The sequence below is a fragment of the Eptatretus burgeri genome, chromosome 3 (assembly GCF_056783735.1).
Source record: "Eptatretus burgeri isolate ZD-2024b chromosome 3, Ebu_testis_v1, whole genome shotgun sequence".
Taxonomy (NCBI): Eukaryota; Metazoa; Chordata; class Myxini; order Myxiniformes; family Myxinidae; genus Eptatretus; species Eptatretus burgeri.
The window spans coordinates 71,501,620-71,520,179 of NC_140963.1; the positions used below are offsets into that span (position 1 = coordinate 71,501,620).

At 43.7% G+C, this 18,560-nt stretch overlaps 1 protein-coding gene across 4 annotated transcripts in view; it reads right to left on the bottom strand.

Moving 5' to 3' along the window:
* The window catches only part of LOC147030159 (complement C3-like), a 741,443-nt gene that overhangs the window by 370,694 nt on the left and 352,189 nt on the right, over window positions 1-18,560 (bottom strand). For all 4 annotated transcript variants that reach the window (XM_085873916.1, XM_085873917.1, XM_085873918.1 and 1 more), the window contains one exon: window positions 12,341-12,415. In XM_085873916.1, the coding sequence (XP_085730042.1) occupies window positions 12,341-12,415 (75 nt within the window). The remainder of the gene's footprint in view (window positions 1-12,340; window positions 12,416-18,560) is intronic.

Below are 18,560 nucleotides of genomic sequence, written 5' to 3' on the forward strand. Positions count from 1 at the left end.
AACAGGGGAGGGGAGAGAGGAGGGGCGAGATGAGGGGGGAGCGAGGGGGGGAGAGAGAGGGGGGTCACAATTCTTTTTCGTTTGATTTCTTCTTCACAATTGACGCTGGGGACCTGAGTATGTTTCCCAAGTGTTTCCCAAGTTATGGCCATTTATGATACGGTTGGTCCGATCTAATTGAAAAAATGCCCCAATCCAGTCGTCGTTTACGAGAGCGAAGGAACGAAGCTGCACATACTGGCAAGCCTCACCCACGAGAGAGGGTACTGGAACGAGAGAGGGGGAGAGATGAGGGGACGAGAGAGGGGGGGGGAGTGGGTGAGGGGGGGTGTGAAAAAATGCCCCAATCCAGTCGTCGTTTACGCACCTACGGGCCCCACCCGTACGGCCCCGTACTAGTAACTATCAATATATATATATATATATATATATATATATATATATATATATATATATATATATATATATATATATATATATATATATATATATATAACCGGTCTAAAGTTTTAGAGGGAGTGAGGAGATTGTGACCATACTCTGTGCAGAGTGTTGGTGCTGCTTTAAAGTCTCCTTGGCTATTGAGCACAATCCTGGATGGGTCGCCACTCCGACACAGTATACCAGCATGCAGGCACTCGTTTTGCCGACCTCGGAAGGATGACAGGCCGAGTTAACCCCACTTGGTATTAATGCAACAGCTGAGTGGGATTTGAACTCAGGACCCTGGGATCCAAAGCCCACCACCCTAACCATTAAGCCAACACCAGGCATAAAGTTTTAGAACACCCACATTTTTCCAGTTTTTACTGATATTTAAGCAGTTTAATGTTTCAATGGACTCTAAAATTAAAGCACAGAACAAATAAACAATCGCAGATAAAAAATAAATCATGGAATCGTTTTGTGGAACAAAATTTAATCTAAATTTTTGACTCATCAAAGTAGCCACCATTTGCAGATATAACAGCCGAACATACTCGTGGCATTCTTTCTCCAATGGAAATCAAATATTGTTCGGAAAGTTCTTCCCAACACTGTTGCAGAAGTTCCCACAAATGTGTTGCACTTGTCGGTTGCTTTGCTTTTACCCTTCTGTCCAGTTCATCCCAAACCAGCTCGAGGGGGTATAAGTCTGGAGACTGTCCTGGCCATTCCATGATTTGAAGCCTACCATCTTGTTATATTCTTCTAGCGTAGTTCTGACATAGCCTGGGGGTATGTTTTGGGTTGGTATCTTGCTGTAGGATGAACCCCTGACCAATTAGGCATAGACCAGAGGGTATTTCATGGTGCTGCAAAATGCTGTGGTAGCCCTTTTGGTTCAGGGTGCTAGTTACTCTGTGCAAGTCGCCGACTCTGGATCCAGCAAAAGAGCCTAAGATCATCACGCTTCCTACTCAATGCTTGACAGTTGGTGTCACACACTGAGGAACCAAACTTTCGCCTACTTGACGGTATACAAAAACCCTGCATGATGAACTGAAGATTTCAAATTTTGATTCATCGGTCCATAAGACCTTCCACCAGTTTTCAGTAGTCCTTGGCAGTGCTTCATGGCTCAGGCAAGCCTCTTTTTCTTATTTTGCCATCTTAGAAATGGCTTTCTTACTGCCACTCGACTGTCAAAACTGCAGCTTGAAGTCTTCTTTCCACAGTTGAAACTGAGACTTCCTTACTTCGACCAGTGTTAAGCTGTGCTTTAAGCTGCTGTCCTGTGATCTCTCCTCGTTCTGCATCTCTCCTCACTCCATCCCTTCAACCCACCAACTCAAAGCTTTCCCGTCACCTCGCCCACTCAAAGCTTCCCACTCAACCAACCCCCACCCCAACCCCTCAACCAAGCGTCTGAGGCCTCAGCTCCAATTTAAGATATGTCAATTCAGGGCCCTGCTGATAAAACCCTGCTGTTTAACAGAATCCTTCCACCAAGAGAATGGCCATGACTCCTTCATGTCTCTCCCCAGCTATTGTCTCATTCCGCTTTGAAATGCCTGAACACCACCCTGGAAGTGTCATTGCAGTTTACATCAGTAATTCAATTTCTCACTGTCCGTGTACTGATTTTGCACCTCCACTTCTTTCAAAAATCTACTTCTCTCAAACCACTCAAATAATGGATGCAAAACTTAAAATGTATGATTGACTACAAATGGAAATACACTTTGACAATTGAAATTGCAAAGGTCACATCGTCTGACAGCCATTTTGGGTCAAAAAATAAACCTTATACGATGAATGCAAAACTTTAAAGATGTGATCGACTACCCTTCGAGAAAATAAGTTTGATACCAATCACATCATGGGTTTAGTGTCCGATCAAAGCGGGGTTCGATCAAGATGGAGTAGCTTTGGCCCTGGAATTATTGCTTGCGGTGATAAAGCACATGTCTAATTATAATTATCAAGGTACCGAAGGATACTCCATTTGTATTTGTACGGATTTTGTTTTATTCCGCCAGACATTTTCACTATTTATTCACTTATAAATTCATTTTCTCAGCAAATGCTTGAGTGATTGACACTAAACTTTCAACATCAGAGCACGTACCAAGGATAATTTTTTATCATAACTATGACAGGAGACATCATAGGTCATGTGGTATGGCAGCCATGTTGGAAAAAAAGAAAAACTTTGGACATCTCTGAAAGTGATGAATAAAAAAAAATTGAAACTTGCCATAAGTCAGGAACTCACTATGGGGAAAACATTTGATAAAGATGATGTAATTGGTGCCATAATGAGGATGTCATAATTGTATGCATCAATTTTTTTTATCGGATCAATACGAAATTTTTTGAGGGTCATGAACAAATTTGTTGAGATAATTAAATTGACTAGCATATACCCGTGCTCCGCACGGAGTTGAATGGGTGGCAAAAGGTGGATGAGGCATAATAGGTGATGTTATGGGAAGCTGGGGAGGGTGTCATTAGGGATATGATGCACTCTGGTTACCTGTCCTTAGTTTTCTCAAGGACCTCCCTGTAGATGACATTTTGGGTGAGTGTCTTGTTACTGAATAGTCCTTGTGAGGAATTATTGTCCACTTTGATAGATATATAGGAGTAACCTCTTGCACGTGAAAATGCAACATCTAGTTGGCCATGGGAGAACACGGGGGCTGGGAGGTATATTCTGAGTTTGTCAAATGTTTGGCCCTGGGATTTGTTTATGGTCATCGAGTATGCACGTCTGACTGGAAATTGCATCCTCTGCAGTGTGACTGGAAGGTTGGCGTCTGATGGGGCAAGTTTAACATGATATAGGCCGAGCCCTAGACTGAACAGGAGCAGTGGAAAGTGACCGAGAATCAGAATGCAAATTTCAATGAATGGCACTTTTTGGCGCACATCGGACGATCGAACACCGCTTGGACGCTTTAATTTGAAGACCACACACGCAAGACACAACACAGGTAATGATGGCGGTTGATATTGACAATTAATGTAATGAACGGCAGTTGTTTGGGTGCATCCGACAATCGAATACCTCTTTAATTTGAACAGTTAACATGCACGCATTCAAGGTACAGAATCTATTGTCAGACACCGCACTTTCGAAGAACAAAGAAAAGAAGAGAATCCGGGCAATGAAGGAATGACCTCATACCCGTTCCCTGGTTCCCCCTACCTTCAGATTATAGCCTTTGATGTTATCTGGACGTAGGCCTATTGCAACTTATTTTCGGGTGTTTTTAATATGTACATTGGATTTCAGATATAAATTGACGGTCTAAGAGGGCGTGTTCAGTCCGGGAAAGAGTCAATCAGGGTACATCATGTTGGCAGAGCTCTGGCGCTCATCGTTCCCCTCTTTCCACACTGATTTTTAAAACACCACCACCACAACGAAATTGTGAATTAAAAATAAGCTGTTTTCATTGCCTTTCTTCTACATTCATTTTATTGCGTTGTTACCATAATTGTAAATACTAGTACGGGCCCATAAGGGCGGGCCCGTAGGGGCGGGCCCATCGGTGCGTAAACGACGACTGGATTGGGGCATTATTTCAATTAGATCGAACCAACCGTATCATAAATGGCCATAACTTGGGAAACACCTGGGAAACATACTCATGTCCCCAGCGTCAATTGTGACGTCACATCAAACGAAGAAGAATTGTGACGCCCCCTCTCTCTCGCCCCCCTTGCTCTTGCTCCCCACTCTCTCGCCCCTCCTCTCTCCCCCCACCTCTCACCCCCCCTCTCTCGTCCCCTCCTCTCTCCCCCTCTCTTGAATTGTGATGCCCCCTCTCTCCCCCTCTCTCGCCCCCTCCCTCCCCTCTCTCTCCCCCTCGTCTCACCCCTGCTCTCTCGCCCCTCTCTCTCGCCCCCCTCTTCCGTCCCCCTCTCTCGCTCTCTCTCTCTCTCTCTCGTCCCCACTCCTACCCCCCTCTCTCTCCCCTCGTCTTGCCCTTCCTCTCTCACCCCTCCTCGCTCGCCCCTCCTCGCTCGCCCCTCTCTCTCTCGCCCCCACTCTCATCCGCCCCTCTCCCTCGCAGATATTGGTCGACAGATAAATGGCCGTAACTTGGGAACCGCTCGTCCGATTAATATCAAACCTCGAAAAGGCACATCCACGGGTCCCCAGCAATATCCCTGGCAAGTTTCAATCAGATCAGATCGTCAATCGTGCAAAAAATAAATAAATAAATAAATAAATAAATAGACATTAATTGTGACGTCATTCGTGATGTCATAGCACCGTGTCTTGTCATTGGTCGACAGATAAATGGCCGTAACTTGGGAACCGCTCTTCCGATCGATATCAAACCTCGAAAAGGCACATCCGCGGGTCCCGGCAATATTCCTGGCAAGTTTCAATCCGATCGGACCGGTGATCGTCCGGTTATTAATAATTTGGGAAAAATTGGCATGATAAGGTGAGAAGGAGAACGACATCTTCAGCAACTATATATACACCTTTTCAACACAGAAAAGCAGTAAAATGGCCGTAACTTGGGAACCGCTCGTCCGATCGATATCAAACCTCGAAAAGGCACATCCGCGGGTCCCCGGCAATATTCCTGGCAAGTCATCGGATCAGACGGGCGGTCATCGAGAAACGGTGGTCGCAGACAAACAGACAGACAGACACACACACAGATTGCTGGAATTATAGATAGATAGATAGTCTGAGTTGGTTAAAAAGATATACCAGTATGTCTAATTGTATAAACTATATCGAAGAAGGATTTCATAAAAATGTGGCAAAAACTATAACTAAGAGATATACTGATTTCATTTAATAACAATATTAAAATAAAATCATTCATAATAAAATTAAAATTCATTGCAAACTCTATAAAGGCTGTCACGTGGTCAATAGTTTTTCCCTAATTAGTTTTCAATATCAATTCAATTACTATTTTTTGTAAATAAACATACATAAATAAATGTTTTGAGGGGGGTAATCTGAAATCGTAGGGGGTAGGATGAAATCGATTTCAAGCTACCCCCGGGGGTAACTTGAAATCTATTTCATATTATCGGGAGGTAACTTGAAAGGGGGGGGGGGTAGCTTGAAATCTTTACACGGGCACTCCGGGTACAATGGGCCCATGATCGAAGTTAGTCCTCCCGCGCTGGCACGTCTGGCTAAACGTCGTCCGCGTCGTCTGGCTCCGCGCTGGCTAAACGTCGTCCGTGACCGCCTAAGACGAGCCATTTGTTGACACTTTTCTCTCCATTTATCCCATCTCACAGACGTAAAACGTTTGACTTCTTCGTTCGCTACATTGTCCTGGTGAATAATACACGGGGGAGCGTCTATTGGCTGTCGAGGCGTCACGTGATCCGTGTGGAGAAAATTCAAATGAAGAGCGTGGCGAATGCATCGATTTTCAAGATGAAAATACACAATAACTGCAGCTATTTGAGTGGAGAACTTTTGGATATGTATGTATTTCGATATATACTATCATATTGTTACGTTTGAGGGGGGGGTATGCATTCAAAGGGTAATTAGGATGTTTAATTAGGTATGCCATGCTGTTCGAGTTTACCAGGATCTCGATGTAATAAGTACCAATTCAGTCGTGATAAGTTGTCTAGTAAATGTTCATTTCTTCAAGGGGGAAATGATAATTGTCACGTAATTAGATAGGGACATGGGATAGGGTAAGGGTGTCTGCGTAAACCCCTTTTAGTAGTCCCTGGAGGCTGGCCGTGACGTCACAGGACAGGGCTGCGGATGGCTCCGCCCCGTGATCACGATTGGCGGAAGGCGACGGCGGTGGGCCAATAAAACGGCTCGATTGGAAGTGACGAGGACAGGAGGATAAAAAGGTTCTGTTCGGGGTCGAAAAGGAAGAGGAAGAAGATCGGGACAAAAAGATCGTGTTTTTTTGGTGTGGAGGCTGTTGCGCGGGAAGCGTACTTGTTGTTGTGCTGATTCGATCGTGTTCTTCATCATGTCTTGGAGCCTTGCTGAGCCTCGTGCCTCACCTTGGTTGGCTCTGGGGTTCTGCTGACTCGGAGTACGGGGTCGAACGGCGGGCGGACCTACCTCCTTCTCCTGCTCGCAATTTGGCGCCAGAACTGGTTCCCTGGCGGCTGTGAGCGGACTTGGGCCAGGACCAGGAGGTCGACAACACCACGGTTTCTCCTGCCCCCCCTGACAAGAGCAAGGCCAGCTCGTCCGACGCTGATCCAGGGACAGTTGCGTCCACACCACGGTCCAGCCTGACCACCAGAAGTAGCTACGTTGTGTGTGTGTGTGTGTGTGTGTGTGTGTGTGTGTGTGTGTGTGTGTGTGTGTGTGTGTGTGTGTGTGTGTGTGTGTGTGTGTGTGTACTTGGCGCCTTAGAGGGTTTGAGAATTGTATATTCATTGGAATTGTCTGTGTTTTCCCCACGCCCGATCCCACACCATCCCATCGAATCGCCCCGGATCCCTTTTCTTGCCGAGTCTTGTTATTTCTGGTTAATAATAAAAACAAATAAACATCATCAACTCAGTGAAAAGTGACTCGTGCCACCTTCCTCGTCCCGTTTGCGGTAGAGCGATTAGAACCGCCATGTTTGGGTTATAAATAAATAAACCGCCTCCATCGTTTCGGCTCATTCTACGTTGGCGGGACTGTTCAAGTCCCGTGGACGTCACAATATTATCAAGGTTTTGTCTACCCCCCCCCCCCCGATGAGTGGAAAGAAATTGCACGATACAGCTTACGGCTGATGGCCTATAGGTGTGGGTACCTCTCTCACCTGTCATGGCACTTCAGCAAAAGCTTTCTGCAACTCTTTGGGACTGACTCAATCGGTCAATTTCCTGACTCTGATTTCAACTAATAGTACTACGTCTCTTCTGGATCTGATTTTGACAAATTTCCCTGAAAATATCTGCTGTTCTTCTCTTCTCCAATCGGTTCTTCTGACCACGTGCTTGTCAAAGTGGATATCTCTATGGCTGTTATCAGAGAACCACGTCAGCACAGTCGAGTCTGGCATTCCACTCAGGCCAACTGGCAGGGTCTCCAAGCAGCCATCAAACTTCGAGACTGGTCTCCCATTGCTACTTTCTCCAACATCAACTCATCCTGGGAATTCTTTCAAAGAAACTTGTTCTCCCTCGTGCACAGATTTATCCCCTCTAGTCTTCAGTTGTCCTACCCTTCCTCCCGCCCATGGTATACTGAAGCTTGTGGCGAGGCAGTTGTCCTGAAACAACTTGCTTTTGCTTCAAGGAAAGCAAACCCAACTGAGGGTAATCTCAGTTCCTTCCGCAAAGCTCAGAACAAGTGTGTATCTACCCAGATAGTGTGTATCTACCCCAGGAGAGCCAGAAAATAACATCCTTCTAAGCTCAAGTCTGAACTCTCAAACCTCTCTCCCTCCTCCAAATCCTTGTGGTGTCTAATCAAATCTGTGTCTGGTGTATGTTCCCCTTCCATCCCCTAACTTACCTCAAATGGCCGCACTGCTGGTAACGCACGTCAAAAGGCTGAATGCCTAAACTCGGTGTTTGCATCAAAATCTTGTGTCCAAAACCCATCACTTTCTGTGCTCACCTCACCCAGTCGTATCCAACTGTCTCTGGACTCTGTGTCCTTTTCTTCTGACAAAGTGAAGAGCTTGCTGTCAAACCTCGCCTCAGATTCTGCAACTGGTCCAGCCGGCATCAGCCCACGTATCCTAAAAACCTGCTCTTCTGCTCTTGCTCACCCTCTCTCTGTTCTATTCACCCTCTCATTTGCTCAAGGTCATCTGCCATCTGCTTGGAAATCAGCAAACATTACTGCCCTGCATAAAAAGGTGCAAAAACAGATCCCTGCAACGACAGACCAATCAGCGTTCTCTCAATCATCAACAAGGTGATGGAATTCATCATCGCATCAGATATTAAATACTTCCTCTTCTTCAAGGCCTGATTTCCGATCATCAATTTGGTTTCAGACAAGGTCATTCTACCCTGGATATGCTGCTTCTGCTCTCCCAACAATGGATGGAGGTCCTCAATGCTGGATATGGAATCAGAGCCATCTCCCGAGAAATACCGTGTGATTTCGATATAGTCTAGCACCCTACCCTGCTCACCAAACTCTCTTCCTATGGTATCCAAGGACATCTCCACTCATGGCTCACAGACTTCCTCTCCTGTCACAACCAACGTGTGGCCCTTAATGGAGTTCTCGCATCCCATCTTCCTGTCAGGGCTGGAGTTCCTCAAGGAAGCATTCTGAGCCCTGTTCCTTTTCTGGTTTTCATCAACGATCTCTCTGACTCTAACATTATCTCTATGTCTTTGCTGATGACCCCACATTCTGCCGTACCATCTGTCATTCCTCAGATCGGCATGCAGCAGCCTCTACACCTGGATGAAATCACCAGCTGGTGCAACACGTGGAACATGTCTTTCAATTCTGGCAAATCTCACACTCTCTCGATGTCTCTCCGAAAAGACGGTCTGGAACCCCACCCCCCCCCAAAACCCATCTACTTTCTCAACAATCCTCTTGAAGTACTCCTTCCATTCAAACTTTTGGGCCTCACTATCTGCTATGATCTTTTCCGGGAAAGCCACATCTCCAAGCTGGCCTCCAAAGCCAGTCACTGACTGTGCATCCTCCCTCGTGCAAATCCTCTCTTGGTATACCTGAGCGCTGACCACATACAAAGCTTTTGTCTGCAGCCTGATGGAGTACTGCTCTCCTATCTGGGCTGTCGCACATGCTTCTCACCTTTCTCGGCTTCACACTGTGGAAACCAAGACATTTAGGAGCATTAGTATCTCCTGCAATAAGGCTGAGTCTTTGGGACTAACTCTCTCACCGCAGGCAGGTTGGTGGTCTTTCTGTCTTCTCCCGTCTCTTCTCTGGCTTCACACCCCCCTGCACTGTCTGGGATGTGCACTCCCCCTTCTATATTTTCACAGGGTGCTCAAGGTCCACCACCAACCTCCTTCTGGTAAAACTACCATCAATCATCGAAGCAACCATAAAACTACCATCATCATTCAAAAACTACCTTCTGGTAAAACTACCATAAAACTAAAACATCAAGAATCACTGCTCACCTTCATTTTTCATTCCTCTTCTTTCCCACCTTTGGAACAAACTCCCACACTCTCTTCAATCCCACTCTTCCCTCCAGGTCTTCAAAACAGCTGTTCACTGCCATCTCTTATGCAGTTATGTGCTCTGCCCCCATCCAAAGCCACGATCTTTTCTACCCCCGTTAATCCACCCCAAACCCACCTCCTTCAAATTCTCAGCTTTCCTTTCTGAAAGTCCCTGTAGTGTCCATCTTGTTTACCCCGTGTACCCACCCCCATCCCTCTCCTTTTCACAGACCTCATAATGTCTCTGTTCCCACTGTTTTGTGCTTCCCTCTCCCACCCCTCTTATCTCCTGCTCCCCTTGTTATACATTGTGTGTTAGCTCTTATCAGAGCCTTGACATTGTATATATAAAGAGTTATGGAAAACTAACGAATAATAAAAGAAAACTGTAAAAATAATAATAATAATAATAATGAAATTGGAGAAAGTGAAGGAATAGGTCATGGAATGTATGCAAACAGTGCAAACAGATTGATTTATAGCTTTGCAGGGACAGGAAAAGACATTATGAACACTCAAGGCGAACGAAGGTGGTGCGATTCCCAGAGAGATAAGATAATGTGATGGGGATCGTGTGGATGGTGTAATGGAGAATATGCTGCAGTTTGGTTTCATCAAACCCCCAGTTTTCCCTGACAGAATGTGAGACAGAGTGTGCTTTGAGTCGGGAATGGAGAGTGTGCTTGGAAGGGGGAGTGTGGAGCAAACGCCAACACAAACAGGGGAAAAGCCGTTAGCTGGACTTAAGGGAGGGATGAGCCTTCCACGAGTGAACAATGAGTCCTCCGCGTGTGAACAATGAGCACTCCGCGTGTGAACAATGAGCCCTCCGCGTGTGAACAATGAGTCCTCCGCGTGTGAACAATGAGCACTCCGCGTGTGAACAATGAGCCCTCCGCGTGTGAACAATGAACCCTCCGCGTGTGAACAATGAGCCCTCCGCGTGTGAACAATGAACCCTCCGCGTGTGAACAATGAGCCCTCCGCGTGTGAACAATGAACCCTCCGCGTGTGAACAATGAACCCTCCGCGTGTGAACAATGAACCCTCCGCGTGTGAACAATGAGCCCTCCGCGTGTGAACAATGAGCCCTCCGCGTGTGAACAATGAGCCATCCGCGTGTGAACAATGAGCCCTCCGCGTGTGAACAATGAGCCCTCCGCGTGTGAACAATGAGCCCTCCGCGTGTGAACAATGAGCCTTCCGCGTATAAACTCTGTGTGTGACAGCCAAGGTTTTGACGATGATGCCTGAAGGCACTGTTTTTAATAGACCTCGTTTCTACCTTAAAAAGACGTTTCGGCATAAAGCAGCAGAGCGAGCTTGTTAAAGCTCAACTTGCGGTGTGAAAATGAAGGACACACGAATCGATCGGGGAATTAGTGCGTAACATTTGCCACGGGGTGAGGATCGCGCACATATGGGCTTGGCAGCATTTGAATTCAATAAATTGAATATGTGGACTAATATTTATTAAACACAATATTTATTAAGAGCGTTTGGTTTGAAGCAATTTTTAATTTGTAAAACAGAGTGTATTCGATGCTTTCAAGTTTAAAAATGAACGACAGAAGTCAGTCAGTCAAGGCGGGTTTGGTTTGCAGTGTGCTCGATGCAGGGTGTACATTCAGTGTGCGCGATGTGAGGAGAGAGTGAGAGAGAGAGGGAAGTCAATAAGGGGGATGGGAGAGAAGAGGAATGGGGAGAGCATCGGGGGAGAGGAGAGTGGGTGGGTGAGATTGAGTTGGGGGGGGGGGCATGAGGGAGAGAGAAAGGGAGAGGGAGGGGAGAGTTGAGGTCTTCAAGAGACATTTTGCATTACATGCAATTACATTGACTGTCCACTGCCTGTACTTTAAAATTGTACATTACAATGTTTTATACGTATTACAAACGGTATTTCACATGTGCATGGACATGTATTCACATATTATGTGAAGTAAATAAATTGTGTCGATGACATAATTTCTGGATCTGATGAATTGCTAGCACCCATTTTGGAAAACTATAAATGCAGCATCTAACTCAAGATGTCCAAATGTCATACATGTGTATTCCCGTGGGTTTCCCTTGCGTGTACCTTATAGTACGATTATAGTCCTTCAGATATGGCACTTTCTTATTGCTTGCAACACAACCAATCACTGTACCAACTCAACACATGACTGTACTGCAGAGCACTTCACTTTTACAATGAGATACGATTCCATCACATGTTATTTGTATTTAAACCCTTTCCCCCCGATGTTTCCATCATTATTTCCCATCCTATATATGACTGACACTGACACTGACACACACACACACACACACACACACACACACACACACACACACACACACACACACACACACACACACACACACACACACACACACACACACACACACACACACACACACACACACACACACACACTTCAAAAATTGTATAATACTTAATATCTTCAATATTTGGGGCATTCAAAAAAGTTTGATGGCAAAAAATAGGAGGCATGCATAAAAAAAACTAAGAATATGCATTTTTACATTTTCTTACTAATTCTATTGAACAAGTAGGTTAATGTGTATATCCCATTCATAGCACATTTTTAATGCATTTCATGAGTTCTTCAACACATTTTGTTTTTGTAAATCAAGTAATTCCTTTCCAAGTCCCAGGACAGTATTTGAAAAAAGACCAACACCATAAGAATCTGCAAGAACATTAAATATGCTAATATTTGAGAACTAGTTTTGAAAGTGTATTTCAGAAAGTCAAAAAACGTTTCCTTACCAAGGTCAGAGAGAAACTTCAAGTAATCTTCAAGCGATCTTTTCTTCTTTCTGGATTGTTCAAAACACTGAAACGCTGCAAAAATATTCAAGTCGGTGATTATTATAGTAGCATACAATGAACGGTCACAGTAAATAACGTAATGTTTGAGGCCAAAAGTCTATTGTTGTTGCATGTTAGTGGGGGGATGAGGGGTATAGCTCGATTAAGGCTAGGCTTTAGCTTGTTCCGTGTGTTTGAGTAGTTTAGATTTAACTTTGTATCAGGGAAACTGTCAGAAGCAAATCATATGTAATGTGTGCACTTCGAAGGTGGTGATTGTAATCTTAGAAGAGTAAAGAGTAAAGTTGTATCATGGGTGACCTTCTGTATAGGCGAAGCCAGGTGAGGACTTGTACCCAGCAAGACACATGGAAAAACCTTTACATCTTAAAGAACATCACGGGTCATTTGGCCAGTGCACTGCAAGCTATGGCAGCGAAGTGAGCTGTAGACCCCTTGTTGAGGATGCAACACTTTTTGGTGAGGGCCCAATGCACAGAAACAGACAACAATAACATTGAATGAAGGGTGGGACAGCCCAGAAGATGGTGACACCTTGACTAAGCTTATGCTTGGAAACAGACCATGGGCGAGGCAACATCTCTCCTCTCTGTGTGTCTATCTGTCTGTTGGGTCGCCGAAATAGGTGACCCTTATTGTCATAGTCGGGTGGTAGGAAGGGGGAATCACTACCGGAAGAGGGACAAATTTTCATCCAACTTTTCTAGACCAGTCTTTTGTGTAGATTACGAATATGAAAGGTGATCAGCCAGGTTCGGGGGCTTTTCCGAGATATTGCGGGTCAAATGTTAACCGGGGTCAAATTTAGCCAATTATGAGTTTTTACTATAAAACTGTTTCTGAAAGCTGAAATACTCTGTATTTATGGCTCGTTTATACTTTCAAGTGTCTAATCTTTATCAAAACAGAAAATCAAATCATTTTAGGGCTGATCTTAACTCAAAGTTCAAAGGTCAACAAATAACAACTAGTGAAAAAAACAGATAAAATGCCTAAAACTGGTCTATGTTGCTGATAATTGAGATCAATGTTTCATCTAAGCTAAAATAGAGGAACGGGCACCTCTGAACATTTTCCCACCCATGTGTCCTTGTGGGGTCCCCAGGGGCACCTCCTTGCCCCCAGAACGTTTTCAAAAATATTGATTTTTTAAATTGCAAATAATTTCAAACTGGTAAAATAGCCTGAAGTCTGTGTAAAAAACGCTAAAACTGAAAAGAATAAATTGATGAAAATGACAATGAGTAATTTCCATCTTTTGCAGCCAGTGGCATATCTAGTATGAAACTAATGAAGCTAAAGCTTTAGGGCCCCCAATCCCGAAGGGGCCCCTGAAGCAACTTTTTACTGTCATCGGCTGTTACTATGCCCATGTTGTACAGGCTTAAAGCCAATATCTTATTCTACTTTTCGATAATATGCTGCCAATTGTCTCTCATCTTTCCACCACAACAACGTGTTTTTTTTGTTATTAAATTACAAGGCGCTGCAGTAATTTATCGGAAAGTTATATAACTTTAAATATATTGTTACTAATATATTTTTTCTCTTGTCACCCCGGAACGAAATTCCTTTTTTGCACGGTTCAGCTGAAACTGTAATGTGAGACCTTGCGACATTTATTTTGAAGTGAAGATCGGCGCAAGCTGCAATTTAGGTAAGTAAAGTTTTTCTTGTAAATTATCCCATAAATGTACAATTCAGTTGCATATTTTCATTACCTCGATCGTATTTTTTATTGTCTGTCACCCCAGAACGGAATTGATGCAGTTATCGTTCAATAAATTTCATTTTCGTAACGTTTGAATTGAATGTCGTTTGAGCTCACAGGCTTCATGTTAAAACGGCACACAATGGAACTATCAGAGCCGACCAGTGTTGCTACTAAATTTTTTCTAAAATCCATATATTTTCGGTCCAAAATCCATAAATGTTCCCAAAATCCACATATTGCATATTTTAACAAGATCAGCACATATTTTACCAGTTTAATGCACTTTTCTGTTCCTAAGAAGCGCTTATTTGCTCTGACCTTTAATTATGGTTGAAATTCGTCCGATTTCCAATTTTCTTTTTTGACTTTCTGACGTCTTCAAAATTTCGCATCCTTTTTGCGCATATTGTCCGTCCACAACAGTGACAAGATGATTGACATCGCGGAAGCACTCCAATTCCCAAAAAACTCCCATTTCCACAGAAAAATCCATTGATCAGTGGATGAAAAATTTCCATTTTTTCTAAAAAAAAATCCATAAATCCCTATGCTGATCCAAAATCCATAAATTTGTGGTAAAATCCACAGGAATGGCAGCACTGGAGCCGATAACCTTCTACTTCAACATAAGCAAAAATGGTTTTCTTTCTTTTCAGGATGAAACCAGTGAAATGATCCAATATGACTGAAAAAAGGAAGAGGAGCTGTGTTGTCCATTACGATCACCTGAACTGTGGCAAATTGACTGGTCTGAGAAATGAAACGTTTCAATGCTTACACCAGGCAAAGGATGCCAGAAATGAACTAGGTTGTGACAATGCACATACGCTTCAGGCTGAAGCCATACCGGATGTTCTGCACCCCAGAATTAATTGTGTCCATATGAACTGTTACAAAAAATTCACAAAGGGTTTATCAATTAGAAATGCAAAACGTAAAAGAGAGGCAAAATCGGATGAAAGACTAATTGCGAGGAAAAATAGAAATGTAGGATCGAGTGATAGCAGGGGTATGTTCCCAAAGAAATGTATGAATCCAAACTGTAGTACAGCGAAACCCATAAAAGTAGACGGGGAAAAAACAGCAAATAGCAGTAATCCAGACGAAATCAGCATGTGAGAGAATCATGCAAGCTGCAAGCCTGAAAAATGATTATGGGATGACGTTGGCAATAGAGGGCCAACATCTCATCGCAAAGGAATTTATGATGCATAGAAAGTGTTACAAAGATTATACACGGATATGCTCAAAACCATCCACTGCCACCTCACAAGATAATTATCAACACCAGTGTCAAACAAACTCCAATGAACTATATTCATTTGTTCAAAATCATGTAATTGGCTGTAAACAGTCAGCATCTATGAAGCTCTTGATAGAAATATATGGACTCGATGGCGATGATACTAGGTTACGAGCCAAAGTGAAGAAAATCTAGAGGACCACTTTTCTGGAGAATTGTTTTTTGTCAGTGTGTCTTATCATCACCCACTCATGGTTATCAGTCAGAAAGTACTATCGAATAGTACCCTATCTGTGTATGTGAAAGAAAGCAATGATTTTATTCTTGCAGAGGCAGCAAATATACTGCAGACAGCCATAAAAGAAATGATAGAAAGTGCTGAAGATCTACCGTGGCCTCCAACTAGCGATTCATTAAGAGCACAAAATTGCAGATCCCCCAAATGTTTGATAAACTCTCACGAAACTGATAGATTTGAAATCCTCACATCACACAGCTAGTGATAAATCATGAAAGCTTGCCGAATCGTTTTCACAAGATTTGATCTATGCCTATTCCAATGGAAAGTTTCTGACACAGAAACATACATTGCTAGGAATGGGACGACACAACATGACTGGACAGAAAGCTGTAGTCTCTGCTCTTGGACGATTGGGACATTCAATCAGTTATAACCAAGTTCGTCTGATTGAAACGGCACAAGCTGAACTAGCCCAACAGATGGCAGACAGGGGATATTGTCTACCTTTAATTCCATCTTCTGCGAGCGCCACTGTTCAAACATTCTTTTGGTGGGATAATTTTGACTGTAAGAAGGAAAATGCTGCAGGAAGTAGCCTATTCATACTACACATGGAATCGGATTCCAAGAGAGGGACACACAATCAGTGTTGCGACCAACAACTGAAATTCAAACATCACGGCGACAGACCATGGAAGGAACTCTCGCTGTGCTTGATCAGAGAAAGATAAATCCACACAAGAACCCACCCGAATTTTCTACAGTCAACACCGTCTTTGATGGGGATCAGGATGAAATAAGCACTAGTGAGATATTCACATGGAAACTACTGCAACAACATTACAGCCTGATAACACAATCAGTACCCCGTTTTGTTGGTTGGGTTATTCAGCAGCATGAATATCCATCGTCTCAACCAACACTGATTACATTTCTGCCACCAATCATCAGTCCCATTACAGAGTATCCAACTGTACTGGAATGTATTAAACAATCTCAGCTGATGGCAGCTCAGGCCAATATGTGATATGCTCATATAACAACTGATGTAGGGGCTGCTGCCAAATTATATCATGTCATATGGAACAATGCGAAGGACTTTGACAACGTCATCATTCACCTTGGTGATATGCATGCCTTTATGGAATTATTTGGCACTATTGGTAAATTTGTATCAGGTAGCGGATTTGAAGAAGTTGTGTATCAGGCAGGGTCAAGCACATCTGGTACAATCAAAGGCGTGCTCAGTGGAAAACATTATAATAGATCATGGGCAATTCACGAAAGCTTCAGTGAAGCACTGCACCATCTGTTCCTAGAAGCTTATATGCCAGACTTATTGAATGGACTTGTGGACATTGTTCACAATAAAGTCCCCACAGATGCTGCTCAGGAACTTTCAGAAGAAGTTGGCTTCTCTAGTGTTGAACAACAATACCAGCAGACAAAATATCAGTGTCTTCGAGGAGACTATGGCAAGACTCCACAGTTCTGGGCAATCTACATTGAAGCTGTTGATTGTCAACATAAACTCCATTACTCGATAAACCTGAATGAGTATGACCTTCGACTGAAATGCTGAACAGACTCGTTGCCATTTTGTTTTTCTATGAACAAACAGAACTACGCTAGATATGGAACGTTCTATTGTCGTCAACTCATGACACTTGATGATACGCATACTGGTGCCAAGGATGATCTTCTGAAGAAAGGCCTGTCTGTCTGTAGGAACAATACTGGTATCAGACAGTCAACTGATGCAGCTGGAGAGCAGACTTTTATGAAAAATTCAAAGACACCAGGTGGCATCAAGAACTTCACTCATCAGGAAACAGCATACAGAAAGTGGGTGCTGAATCGTCCATTTACGTCTGCTATGGTTTCTTCTCTGCTGGAACTTACCAAGCTCGATGACACGAGTCACAACCCAAGGAAGTGCATAAGACCACACGAGATCCAAAAATCAGATGATCATTTTAAAAAGACTATGCAAGTTATCAAGTCAGATTTTATCAATCCATTCTCACATGGAATTGATCCTAACAAACTGTTCAACATAGTTTCAGGCAAACCATTACCGGATGATGTCGCTGCCCACCTTTTGTCAACACAACAACGAGGAAGAGAACTCTACAATGCGTTCAACTCCTGACTCGATACCGAAAAGAATGGTGAAACCACACACTTTTTTAATCCAATATCAAGAGTTCCATGGAGAAGCTTTCAAGACAACCTGAAGACAACAGTAAAATCTGCAGCAGGAAAGACCAAAGATGTAACAGTACAGAGAGATATCCTTGGATTACTGGCAGCAAAGTCATGTAAAGAAAACATGTCCGTCGATTTGGATAAAGCATTGAAGTATCCTTTAGCAACGGTACCTCTACCTCTTGCGACAGCAGATGGCAGTCGTCGGACAACACCAAAAAGTAAGATGATGGAAGCTGCACTCACATCACTGAATTTACCGAACACAGCCTATGATGTCCCAGAAAATGCAGTTTACGTGATTGACCTTATTGCGTATTTACGTTCGTTGGTGAATGTACCAGATAAGTTTCGGTTGTTAGCCAGGAGAATTATGGCTGACATACCCACATGTTACAAAGTGGTATATTTCTCGTGTGACACATACAATGCACATTCCATAAAACAGGCTGAACAAACTGCAAGAGGGCAGTCAGATGAGTACATTCTGCGCACACCTGATATCAGAATTCCGGCTGCATTTGGACAGTTTATGTGCAATGGAGGGAACAAAGAGAGAATGGTGGAGCTGATTGAACAGGTTCTCTGTGAAGAGGAAAGTCTCGTTGGAGACCGAGTTGTGTACTATGCAAGGGGGAATCTCTGCATAAAGATAACGTCACACTGCTCAGAGGAAATACCAGCCCTGGCTACTGACCACATAGAGGCTGATACAAAGATCTGCTACCTCACCCAACATGCACTAGATGAA